The 13,024-nt window shown below is 39.2% G+C and overlaps 1 protein-coding gene across 1 annotated transcript in view; it reads right to left on the bottom strand.

Moving 5' to 3' along the window:
• Window positions 1-13,024, bottom strand: part of PRKDC (protein kinase, DNA-activated, catalytic subunit) — an 84,236-nt gene that overhangs the window by 5,809 nt on the left and 65,403 nt on the right. The window contains exons 72-80 of the mRNA XM_059815869.1: window positions 11,684-11,864; window positions 11,007-11,167; window positions 9,321-9,532; window positions 8,113-8,200; window positions 7,274-7,417; window positions 3,478-3,682; window positions 2,869-2,936; window positions 2,386-2,606; window positions 1,982-2,074 (exon numbers count right to left, since the gene is read on the bottom strand). Of these exons, the coding sequence (XP_059671852.1) occupies window positions 1,982-2,074; window positions 2,386-2,606; window positions 2,869-2,936; window positions 3,478-3,682; window positions 7,274-7,417; window positions 8,113-8,200; window positions 9,321-9,532; window positions 11,007-11,167; window positions 11,684-11,864 (1,373 nt within the window). The remainder of the gene's footprint in view (window positions 1-1,981; window positions 2,075-2,385; window positions 2,607-2,868; window positions 2,937-3,477; window positions 3,683-7,273; window positions 7,418-8,112; window positions 8,201-9,320; window positions 9,533-11,006; window positions 11,168-11,683; window positions 11,865-13,024) is intronic.

The following is a 13,024-nucleotide window of genomic DNA, read 5'->3' as shown; positions in this document are numbered from 1 at the left end:
GATGTCATGCTCAGTATATAAACTAGGAGGAAAGCTGGCTGGGGGACTGCTGCTTGGGCTGGGCATCGGTTGGAGGGTGGTAAGCAATTGTTTTCATTTGCATCACTTGCCTTTCTTGTTCGTTGTTGTTTTCATTACAATTTTTATTATCATTATTATTTTATTTCATTTCACTTATTAAACTGTTTTTTTCTCAACCCACGAGCTTTCTCACTTTTACCTTTCTGATTCTCCCCCCCATCCCACTGGGGCAGAGGGGGGAGTGAGCGAGAGGCTGTGTGGTGCTTAGTTACCAACTGGGCTTAAACCACGACAAGGTACTGCGAAAATTAGATGCTGCCTTGAGAAGACAGACCCAAAATAATTTTTCCAGGGAGAGGAAGATATTTTTAACACAGTCTCATATCCATTTGAGAGGCATTATGTAGCCTACCACTGTATGTGCTGCCGTTTGTCTATCCAAACAGGTAGGGAATGTAGGAAGGCAGTCCGTTATCTCCTCAGTGTGTATAGGAAAGGACGAATGGGGGCTTAGAGGACTTAAGGTATTAATCCACAAGAAGCCAGTCTTCATTAGTTGCACTGCTCATAGAATAATTTGATATTTTTCTCCCATCTTAACTAAATACACCAGACATTAAACTTCTATTCCAGAGAGGCAGCAACTTAGCAGAGCACCTGCTTTCCCTCTTCCTTCCAAAGCACGTTCTGAGATAGAGATCCTTTCCATTTAAGAAGTGTTTATCATTTACAGACTGCGCAGCCCATCACTTCGAGATAAAGAAAAAGATTTCAAAACTTCAGAAAGTTACTCCCCCCACCCCAACCAAAATATTGCCACCAAGGATTTAATCAGAATTCTCCTTTGTGAGTGCTATCATTCAGCCATAGCTCTATTAAGTATCTTAATTGACTTGACTAAAGAACATACGGGAAAATATTTGAAGTCTTTATACAACAATAAAATAAAGCTATTTTTTTGGATAAATCATCAATTATTTTTAGAAAGACACTGATTTTCTACATTTAGTATATTAGAAATTTTCTCCCCTCATGAGGTGGTTCCATGTGAATCCTCTTCCACTTTCCCAGTCAATGAACTGAGACCAACATAATACTGCTGCTGTTCACAAAAGTGAACCAGACAGCAGGAAAGCAGGAAAAGTAGTTCCTAAACTGCCCACAAAATCAAGTAACTGTAGAAATAAAGACTCTCTGGAGTCCAACCTCCACGCTGGAGGTTCCTCCAACCTGCCCCATAAACAAGAGAACTAGTGAAAATAAATGGTGACAACACCACTTTGACAAACCCAAACAGAGATTATGTGCTAAGAACAATGATGGTAAATAAAACCACATTTCTAAATTCCAGGACAGAAACAGGCTGAAATGCTAGAATTAAATCAATTTTACAAATATTCATCCCCCAATTACAATCAAGAGAAAGAAAGCTAATTTATTCAAACCCAGCATTTGTTATAAAGTTAGAGACAGCGTTCTTTTACAGTTCTGTTTTTTTGCATCTGCTGCCAATTTCCCCCATCACTGACTCACTGCTGAACCCAGGTTTTGAATAGCTCTGTCTCCGCTCGGCTCTGCTCTCCTTCCCTCCCCTCTGCTCTGCTCCCCCCCTTGCTGACCTACGTCCATTTCCTGCCTGATCAAATCAAGAGATCAAAATCCTTTGCTTGTAAAATCAATCTGCTGATAAGGAAATGGTGATGATAATGACGTCACACATGATTATAAGCCTCTTGTTTAAACAAGCTGGGTGGAGGATATTCCAGGTACAATGGTACTCATTAAACAAACAGTTGCCAATTACTAATTTGGGTCAGGAAGTACAAACTGCTTCCTTGCTTACAGGTGCTTTTATTTCTTTCTTTTAGAAAACAGAAAATGCTGCCACAAGATTGTCAGTATCATGAGAAACCCATTAGTAGTGGTGTCTATTAGAACAGACAGCTAAACCAAGCATCACCTGTTATAGTTGATGTCTTCCTCTGCAGACATGCTGTTCTTAAGGAATTCTTTTAAAGTACAAGTATTTTCCAGCCACTTGATGAGTCCCAGTCTGGAACAAAAGAAGTCAGAGATGCGAACAAGTAGCTCAGAGTTGAACTTTAGAGGAACACCACAAATAGGAAGCAACATGTTCTAGTGCCTGCTAAAAGAGAGTTGAAAGCTACCAATTTAAATATACTCTGAAAAACAGTTTCCAGACAAAGTAATTTCAATGTTGTTTAAACGGAAAAGAAAAAAAAATAAACCAAGACCCAGAACACTCTGAACCAGAATCTGGCACACAGAAATCTCACTTTCCAACATCCCAACAGCAATAAATGTTAACGTAAGGATTTCTGTTCCTTCAAGATAAATTCCTACCTTGTTGTCATGGGGATGACCTGGTAAGTTTTTAACTGCATATTCCTTTGGCTACACATAGCATCTTGGGAAAGGATGATGTTCATTACATCAAACAGCTGCTCAATACGTTGATCTTGTCGCAGGTCTTCACCACCTTTGACAAGGAAAGGATACTCCTGCTCATCACTGCCTCGGATTGTTATACGTTTTGGTTTCCTCAAGGATTCCATTACACTTATCTTGGAAGAAGACAGGAAAAAGCAAAATATTTGTGTAAGAAGACTTGGCTTTACAGAATCATCACTGAAATTAAGCCTATCTAGCATTTCTAGATGACATAATAAAGTTGCTCAGTTACTACTAGAAAAACAAATGCCTATTTCCTTTACGTGCTGCAAGATGTGTACACAAGCAACAACCTTGCTATTGTCAAATTCTTCAAATGGAATATGGACTCAAATTTATACCAAACAGGATTTGGACTCAAACTTCTAAACATACCCGTTCATCAAATCCAGCGATTTTTGCATGGTACTCTGGCAGTGGTTTCCCTTTTCCATCATACTGACCTGAAGTGGTAGTGGAAAAAAGTAAAAGAAGAAAAAAGTTACATAGACTGATTTTAATTTTTTTTTGAAGTGTGTTTAAGCACAGAACACGCTTCCTAGTATTTTGTCAAATTGGTAGAATGGTAACTATGAACAAAATATTTTAAAATGCATAAAAATCCATCATACACATCATATGATTTTATCTGTGAGTCACTAAAATTCTTTTCTTCTTAAGCTCTTAATGGTTTAAGAAGACACATCCTTTTTGAAGTAGATTTAAACACATTAGATTTATATATCAGATTTTCTGGAGTCAGGCCTTTAAAAAAATACTAAGTTCTTAGGTAAGAGATACAATTTTAGATACAATTTTAAAAATCAGGACTACAGCTTAAGAACAGATTTAAGAGATGATGAATGAACAGAGTTATTTCAGATGAAATCTCCCTCTGCGTAAGGCCAGAAAGAAGGGCTGTATAGCCAACATAAGAAGTAGAGCTCAAGAGTAGCAACTTTCTTCTAAGAGACAGGTCACCATTGACACTGAAGGGGAACTTACCAGGAACTTCTAGTTCGTTCCTCAAGAACTCAGCTTTGAATTCACTCATCCACGGTGAACATTCTTTCAGGTTTCCAGGTTCTTTATGGTTTTTGTTCATTTTTGAGAGGAGAGAAGTTGCAATCGCATCAAAGTCACTAGCCTTCATATCCAACAGTTCTGAACCACCTTCTCCAAAATGATGGTCAAAGTCCTTCCCAAAAGCCTGAGGTTCATTTATAGAAAGGAATCCTGTTAACACAGGGCTAGGAACTCCCCAGGAACACCAAAATGGTATCTTCCTATCTACACACACAGCTTCATCTGAGCTCCTAAAATGTATAAATCGTCCTTCCAGTCCGATTCTTTTTTTCTCCATTATTTCTAGTCCATCAGAACCTTTTCACTGCCTGTTTGGTAGACCCACCAGCTATCATCAACAGAAATATCTACATTTTACAAATGCAGTGATATCAAAGATCTGTAGAATTAGATCATAAACCTTTCTGCTGTATCAAAATCAGAAGCTTATCCCTCCCTACCTCCTCCAGCTGCAGTTCGATTCTGAGTGAGCGTATCGATAATGCTGCTCATTAAACTTAATACACGTACCTCATCTGCTTACAAAAATTTAAGAACAGCTAGTGAAGTATAAATATAAAACACAAATATTTAAATTTGTACCTATTAAACAAATACAAATTCCATCATGAAGCTAAATATAGGATTACTATCAGAACATTTAATTCATGTCCCAGTCTTTAGATGTTATTACACTTTCAAACTGATGCAACAAAACCCAAAAAACCTCAACTACTTGATTTAGAAATGGTAAAAAACAATACAAATGGGTAAGTTAATTAACCTTCCGCCCCCCGCCCCGAACTTGAATACTCTGTGCTTTATGGAAGGTCTGGGTTTTTGTTTGGTTTTGGGGTTGTTTGTTTTTGTTTTGTTGTTGTTTTCTTCCTTTTTTTTTTTTTAACTAGCAGCAACCATACTACGTAGCAAGCAAATACAGCCTAAGTAATTTTATATATATCTTTTCTGCTAACCAAAAGATATATTACACATATATGTAATGCATGTCATACAGCTTCATGTATTAAGAGAATTTTTTGCATCATGCTAGAAATTGTAAATTTCAATGTCTTATTTACCATCACATTTATTATTCATGATTTACTTTGAGATAATTTGGATGTAAAATGTATAAACCCATATTTTAAAAGTATTTTAAATATCCTGATAAAGGAGAACTGCAAAGACATTTCATACTGAACTATTTAATAAACAAAGTAAGTATTATCGGCAAGTAGTTAACTGAGTTGACTTCTTGTGTTCATAACTCAAGGTTCTAGAAAAAACAGATGTCCCCTCTTGGACCTCACTGGTATTAATGGCTTGGAAAGATATGTAAGCTCACTTGTTTTTTCAGTGCCTGATCATTTTTCTCCCAAGCTAAGAAGGACACAGCTATTTCACTGAAGTAAATGAAAATACAGAAAGTATTATCCTTTTGAAGAAGAGACTGCTACAGGCAAAATCTTTATCACTTTAAATCTATTTCCAGCTATCATCTGATTGCTTTCTCTGCTCTGTTCTTTGACTTATTTTAAAATTCAAAGCAGCACATATTTAATAGCCTTAATACTGTATATTAATTAACACAATCCATCAACAGTGTTTAATTTATGCATTACTGGAATTTCATGTTAAAAATAAAAGCAAGATTTTTACTGTTTAAATTACAGTTGAAACTGTACATAAATAATAGATATGAAGATTACAATCCTGAAGTACTCCACATTAGAGCAATTTTATGTGTTAGTCAAGAGATACAACTTTTTTTGTTCCAGCAAGGACACTAGAAACTATACAGTTATCCTCACAGCACACTGTTTCTCCATTAATACTGCATCATGAAGGCAAAGAATTCAGAGTCTGTGCACCATCATCCTGACCCTCTTCTGCAGCTGCTAGCGTGTGAAAGGAATACTGCTCTGCTCTCCCTCTTCCCTTCAACAGAGGGGAACAAACCCACTACCCCTCTTCCAGCATCTCCCTCGCTCTTCTCTCCCTGCTAATTCAATAACAATTAAAAATCCATCAGCACTACTTGCAGTATCATCTACTACTGCATGTTTCAACTTTTGAGAGTCATGGATTTTTTTGTTTAAGTGGGCCAAAGTGCACACAAACCGTCCCAGCAACCAAACGCAGACTGCCTTTGTCCTCATGCTTGCTAGGTCCCTTGCTGCGCTTGTATCCTGTATGGCTCAACCTACAGCTGCTCCTCTCCCTCTACCCCCATCCCAATGGTGGCACATCCTGCAAATTCTTATCCCCGTACTCTTAAGTTTGAAGTCATTATCATCAGGGACCCAGCTTATCTTGCAGCAACATATTCAAAGGGCTAAGTATGCCCCTAAACTCCTAATTCACCTCACCTCCTCCCGACCCCACCTTACTCACATCCTCCACCTTCCCTGCTCATGGGGAAGGAATCTCCCTAGAGACACTCCGGTAAGTTTATCTAATGCTAATGTGACATAAGAATGGCCATATGGCAAAGACCTGGATCCACCTAGCACTGGCCACGGGGCTATCTGCATACAGTACAAGCATACAGCCACGCTTCTACAAGAGTATCACTTCTCCTGGCCTCCAGCAATTTGCAGCTCAGGGATTTCTGGACCCAGAAGCCTACATTTGTATGTAAAAGCTCTCAAAGCATTTTCCCCCTCCCAATGCTATTGTCTACTTGCTAGCTGAACCAATGAAAGCATCCATAATACCCTGCAGCAGGAGTTCAGCACTTACATGTGTATTGAATGAGGAAATGCTTCTCACTGTTTGTTTTGAACCTGCCATTTCCACAGAATATTTACTCCATGCTTCACACTCCTGATATTGAGAGCCTTATTGTATTTGTCCTCATTGTGTCTTTTCCAACTGGAGGAATGCTAAAGTTGTTCCTTGTACAGAGATTACTCTGTACCTCTGATTATTCTGGCCGCTCTGAACCTTCTCTGGTTTCATTACATCTATGTTGAGAACTGTGGACGAGGACTACAGTGTTCAAGATGCAAGAATCAGAGAAGGCTGCTATGTCAATGTATAAATCCATGTTTTGTGCTTCATTCTTAATAATGACTAATAGCCACTTTTCTTTCTTGACTGCTCTTGAGTATTCACAGCCGATGTTTTCACAGAACTGTCACAAATCAAGATTTTGTTCTTGAATTGACATCAGCTCAAACCCAAAGAATTTATATGTGAAACTAGGTTTTTTTTTTTTCCACATGCATCAAATAATTTTTCTATACTGACTTTCACTACTTTAGATCTCAGTCAGTTTTGTGAAGTCCTTTCTGTAATTCTTCATAGCTGTAACTCTTCTGAATAACTTACCCTAATTAACTTTGTATCAGCAGCAAATTTGAGTAGCATAATACAGCATAACACCCTAAAGTGCTCATACGTCCTTGGCAGCAGGGAAAAAAACAATACCAGGTTCCTGTGCAGGTTCATGGATGGCCAGAGAGGCCCAGGCCCTGAGAACCTGGCAGCATGCAGGACAGGGGAGGCAGAAACTGAGTAAGGGGGAACATTTAGTTCTGCAGGGCAATCAGAATTGGAAGTTGAAGTCCATAGCTTCCAGCAAAGAAAACCCAGTCCTGTATTCCTGACTTGACCTCTTGTCTCATCAAGTCCTGCAGCACCTGTAAAAGTTGTGATCTGGTCCCCTCTTTTGACTTTCTAGTGTCTTCTAGAAAAAAACATGATGCCAACACTACTCAGTAATCACACATACCTGAATAAACCTTTTCCTCAGCAATCCAAGTCCAGGAGCCTCTAAATTTCCCAAATTCTTGTACATTCCTTCGTACATTTCCTTAAGCTTATTTTTATTCCTCTGAGCTTTTACCAACTCGTTTTTGACATCCTCAACCCAATCCTGCAAACAGAAGGAAACAGATGAGCACTGCAAAAACATTTACTGACCCTCACTCTTCGGTAATCTGCTCAGATTGCATTTGCGTTACCGCATTTACTAATAGTCAATTAACGTGTTTTTTGACAACCAAAAAAGCAATCAAAAGGCTATGGAAAGATTTCCCTTCCATTCTGTCTCTCAATAAAATGTTTCTATTTTATTAAGATAATTACGTTTATTACCACAGTGTCCAGTGCAAGCTAAGAAAGCCTCTGAGGGGCCAGGAGTGGTACAAAACACAAGATGAGAATCCTTTGGACAACAGGGCCAGAATGTAGACAGGGAAGCCCAGCAGAGAGCAGGGAAGGGTCATAAGAACACAAGTGGTCAGAAATTATGGAGACAGCCACAAATTATAATTCTGTAATGGTTTCAGAACGATTAAGGAAGACTGACCACAGAGCAGGCCAGAGACCCTGAAGGATAGAGCTGAAAAGGCCTAGTGCAAAACAGCCAGTTGGCACCAGGGAGGGAGACCATCGACAGTGAAAGCTGCTGACAGCACCCCGACATCATCACCAGTTGATTCTGGGCTGAATGGCTTCCTGCAGCTGTGGTGTCAACCAAACTGCAGCAGGCTCCACCCAGCTCTCTCTTTCCTAAACAAAGGGTGAGGAATGAAGGGGAAGGAGGGAAATAAAAAAAATACACTGTACCTTGAAAAGCATTATGGGATTAGAGAGCTGTTCCAGGGAGCAAACAAAATCTTGAAATACTCCTCCTCTGTCCAACTTATTCTTGAGCCTTTAAGAGAAAAAAAGCACATCACAATGCAACAGGAACTACCATAACCACCTGGCCTGCAGATAAGCAATGATCCAGATTGCCTGCTATATTCAAGAATCTGGCAAAATAATCTGGGGGTAGGCAGGAGGACTCCCTCAGAATTCTCTCGTGTGCTGCATGATTGTCCTTGCCATGCGGCTCCCAATTTTTTATTGTGTCCCACTATGAAAATAGGAGCTTGATGGGGGAGTGGAAAGCATACTTGCAACAGAAATGGGCATTAACCAGACTATACATCCTGTCACAACAGTTATTCAAGGGCAACAGTTTGTGAAGCACAAGACTATCTTCTTCTTTTAAGTGAAGAAATTCAGCAAACCTATCAGAGATCTGAAAAAAGGCAAAAGGACACCTAAAATTGTATTAGTGGCTCTACAGCACTGTGTGATAAACGTTGACTTTTCCCTGGGGACTAACTCAGGTTTTATTGCATGGCAAAATGGGCAAGGGAGAGTTTGTAGAGGAAGGTGCCTGCTGCACACTGAATAAGTAGAGAAGACTACAACAAAGAGCTGTCATTCCCCAAAAGATAACATGCATCCATTTCACTGGCCCTCTCTGAAGTCTGGTAGGAGCATCTATTATATTTAAATATCTCTGCTCTCGCTTGGTGACTCTAAACATCCAAGCTAGCTTCATCTTCACCTTTGATGGGCACTGACTCTCACTGCTGTGAAGTCTGCTACAGTAAGAGCCTAAACATGCACCTGATTTCCCTTCAGCCTCAGCAGAGTAAGAAAAGGAAAAAGAAACTGACTACCACAGAATTACCAGTATTGCCTCTCTGTGGTCTTCTTGTTTTTCTTTGAAAAAATTCTAACTTCCCACAGCCTAGGAACTATATGTGCTCAACACTTCAGAAAGTATTCAGGCCACCAACCTGAGTATGTCTAATACTAAGAGAGCTTATGTATTGGTTTTCCCTGTGCCTTTAAATGAGAACACAGTGCACATGGGACTACCCTCTAATGTTTCTCATGCCCCCAAAAGAAAACCGTTTCATTAGAAAAAATAAATAAATCTCTCCACTCCTGAATAAAAAAAACATACAAAAGAGCTACTCTGATTGCAAATTCACCTTTCTACAAACTCCTTATTCTTACAACCAGCTGCAGTATCTTTGAAACAGTAACTTTCACTGCTGATCATGAAAGGGTAGATGATTGCCTGGGGATAGGTATTTGCAATCTCTTCAACAGTATGTTGCACGGCTGCTGCTTCATCCTTGTCAAGTAGTGCCATCATCTGGCTAATCCAACCAATGAACTGCCAACAGGGAACCGAAGCAAGCTGCAAAAACACAGACACTGCTTTCAACTTTGGTCCTCCTCGAAAATACCAAACACAGCAAACACGAACAAAACTGCCCTGACAGACAGAAACACAGGAAAAGGAAACAGAGAATGTCAACTAGGTTGCACAAAACATCCCCCAATAAAGCAGATTTCATTATTATTACTACTACTACTACCAACGCCACCACCACTAACTACTGCTGCTTAATATGTTTTCCTTTACAAAGATTTGCAGTTTGTTGATCAAGAGGAGGCTTTATAGTCAAACTCATGGCTTTTCTGTCTGAATGCAATATGATAATTTTTGATCACCACATACAAACAACTCTAAAATTTGAAGGGGTAGTTCAAACACCATTGGGTTGAAGTCTTTATTTGAGTAAAAAAAGCCAGAAAGGAGAACACTGGAACTCCTACCAGAGTTTTGTTCTTCCTTCAACTTTAAAGAGGTTTGGCTTTCTGACAGATACTAATTTCAGCAGAGCATCCCCCACCAACATACTTCATGCTCACCTCACTCCAAAAGTCATATTACTTTTGAAAGGAGTGCTACAATATATTTTCTTGTAATAGCAAGAGACCAGACTCCGACTCCTTTCCTCCTGTCTCATTCCTTTCTAACGGAGTTTAAGATCAGATTGCCAGTATTTATCTCTCAGAAAGAGAGAGGACAAATAAATGAAGTTCTTTCCTGGGTGAGGTTTGTTAACTGGACCAGGTGTCAGGTTCTGTTTGAACCATCAGAGTTTCACTGTGGCCACACCTTGTGCACCTCAGCTGTTTTTGCTGTGTTCTCAGTTTCTTGGGATAACTAAGCCGTGTTTCTGTCTCTCTTGAGTTCTTCCTCTGACAGGGCCTGGCACTCTGTGAGTACCAGCACAATGGGCTTGAAAACATGGGCAGGCCAAGACAGGAACAGGCATGAGTCACAGAGGGCCTCTCAGCTTATCTGTCCCACCATGGTGTCCTGCCGCGGAACGGCAATGGAGGGACAGGTCGTGGAAGGGAGGAAGAAGCTGTAGTAACCTCTAAAGTGAAGCAGGATAGGGAGAGGTGGGAGAAGTGGAAAATGAGCCTGGAAAAGCTGTTGGCTTCCTGCATACAGGAAACTCAGCCTACGGAAATAAGATACGTTCCTCACCCTAATCCTACACACCTTTATCAGCCCACTTAAATTGTTCAAGAAGGAAGAAAAATTGCAACATAATTTTTCTCCAGCAGCTCTCAAACTAACATTTGGAATCAGAACAATGATAAAAAGTTAGACTTTTAAGAAAAAAGTTTCTGTCCATACGAATTAGACTCAGCAAGATAGAGAAAAGACAAGGAACAATGATGGGATAAAATATATCTGATTTACCTGCAGCAAAACTTACCGGTCTAACCTCTCCGTCTATCCAGCCTCCACCTCCACCTTTTAAATTCGATTTATAGCAACATTTGCTGCCAGGAAAATGGAAGCAACTAACCTCTCGTGTCACTAGACCCAATGTCTCTGTTGGATATCTTTCAATTATTTGCAGCAGTCTAGGAAATCTCAGCCTGGCTTCTCTGGAGTTCAGTTTTAAAGCTTTTATCATTTTCTCCACCACAATAGCTGGGAATAGCTGCAGATCTACAGTGTTAATTTCTGCCAAGAGACATTAAACAAGAATTATCAGAAACACCATCACTTGTTCCATGTCTTTGATCATCTGGAACATTCATCTTTACAATTCAGTATTTTTTTTCCCTGTGTATTTTGTATTTTTACTTTGTTCTCCTTCCCATCTGTTTGAACTGCACACATCAGCAACACATGTACTTGGGGACTGTAAGGATTAGCTTTATCACAAAGCTGCATCATTGCTGGTATCTTGCCTGCTTTAAATACAGCACTGATGTGGTCTGGGAAGGAACAAGGGAAGCATCTGCTGGATATGATATATATTTGACAAGTGAGAGGGAGACTACAAGTGATTCACTATTACCAAAGCTAGCAGTAATAGTGGGGGGAAAAAAAGGAATATAAATACTGTTGAACTGGAGGACAAACTCTTCTATTTAAATTCAAGCTGTGCTGCTCAGGGAGATATCCTGGGTATCACAAAAGTTCATGTATCACAGATAAATCCACCTCACATGCTTGGGAGAAAGCCTGACTAACCAAGCAAGCCTTCTTCCTCCCTACGCAGATGCTGGTCACAGAAACCGACCAAAGTCATATACGCATCGATAACTCCCATCACATCTACATGTTCCATGGAGTGGGACTGCACCTCCTCTTCGGACTTCCTTGCAGCACTGCTGAAACACTGAAAAGCCTTCTTGTTCAGACCTGCCACTACCTGAAATTCAGCCATAAGAGAAGAAAAGACACATTAGCAAGTAGCATTCAACAATTTTTTTTGAAACTGGAGCTTGGTTGCAAGTCTTGAACAGATAAAACTTCAACTGTATTAGATGTTTCGAGTAACTGATACAAAAGAAAAGAATTGGGATGTTATTTCTAGCAGCAATGTCCAGAATTTTCATTTCCACAATTTTCAAATATAAAACACACTTTTAACTTAAATTAGTCCCTGGAAATTTTTGTAACTGCAAAAAAGTTAATGTTACTAGAGTTTCCGCAAACAGTTAACAGAAAACACAATTAAAAAATGCTATTTTTTCCTGCTAAGACATATCTGCAACATCTGTATAACATCAAACTATTTCAAATCTGATGTCTTTTTCCCTATTACAAACATAGTGATATTGATCATATGTTTCTAATGCAGCTCATACAATGAAGGACTTGACAAGATCCTTTACAACTGAATGTTTATAAATGAAGTACATATATTCTCATATTGTTAACAAGCTTACCAACCTCAGACACTATAGCTATTGTAGTTATTGAACAAAATACAAAAATGCTGCAGAACAAGTTGGAACAACTGAAAAATGCTGTAACTGAAATTAAATAGTTTGTATTTCAGGTAGGTAGAGGAAAACTACCAGGGTCAGGGTACTGCTTAATACTAAGTTAAAATAAGGCTGAGCTCCTTAATCTTATAGAAATATCTGGTATCCTGGTCTGACTCATCTGACGCAGAAGAGCTTTTATGTTCATCTGTTAGATTTCCTTAAGAAGAAAGCTCTTAATAATTAGCTAATAAATGAAGCTTAAGCTTTTGCTCAAGTTTCTATACACCTGAAAATTTAAAATCTTTTTTGCAGGAATCTCTTCTTTATCTGCTTTTCTTTAAACAACCATAAAAAAACAAATTAAGAACATTTTTTTGCTGTTTTATACTGATATGGGTCATATCTAAGGGTCTTCACAGTGGCTTTATGAATTAACAGAAGTAAGTCAGCAGTGGTACTTCAAATTCTTAATCAGTTTGACAGTCACGAAGTCAGTGCCACAGCATCTGGGACAACTGACAACATATACAATTTCAGATGCAGCACAGTCTATCACTGTATTCTTCAAATGTGCACCTCCCCAAAAAAGGCAAAGATG

This window comes from Gavia stellata, chromosome 3 (genome assembly GCF_030936135.1).
Source record: "Gavia stellata isolate bGavSte3 chromosome 3, bGavSte3.hap2, whole genome shotgun sequence".
NCBI classification, from domain to species: Eukaryota; Metazoa; Chordata; class Aves; order Gaviiformes; family Gaviidae; genus Gavia; species Gavia stellata.
Note: the sequence above shows the minus strand (reverse complement) of the source record. Positions and strands in the feature narration are given on the sequence as shown.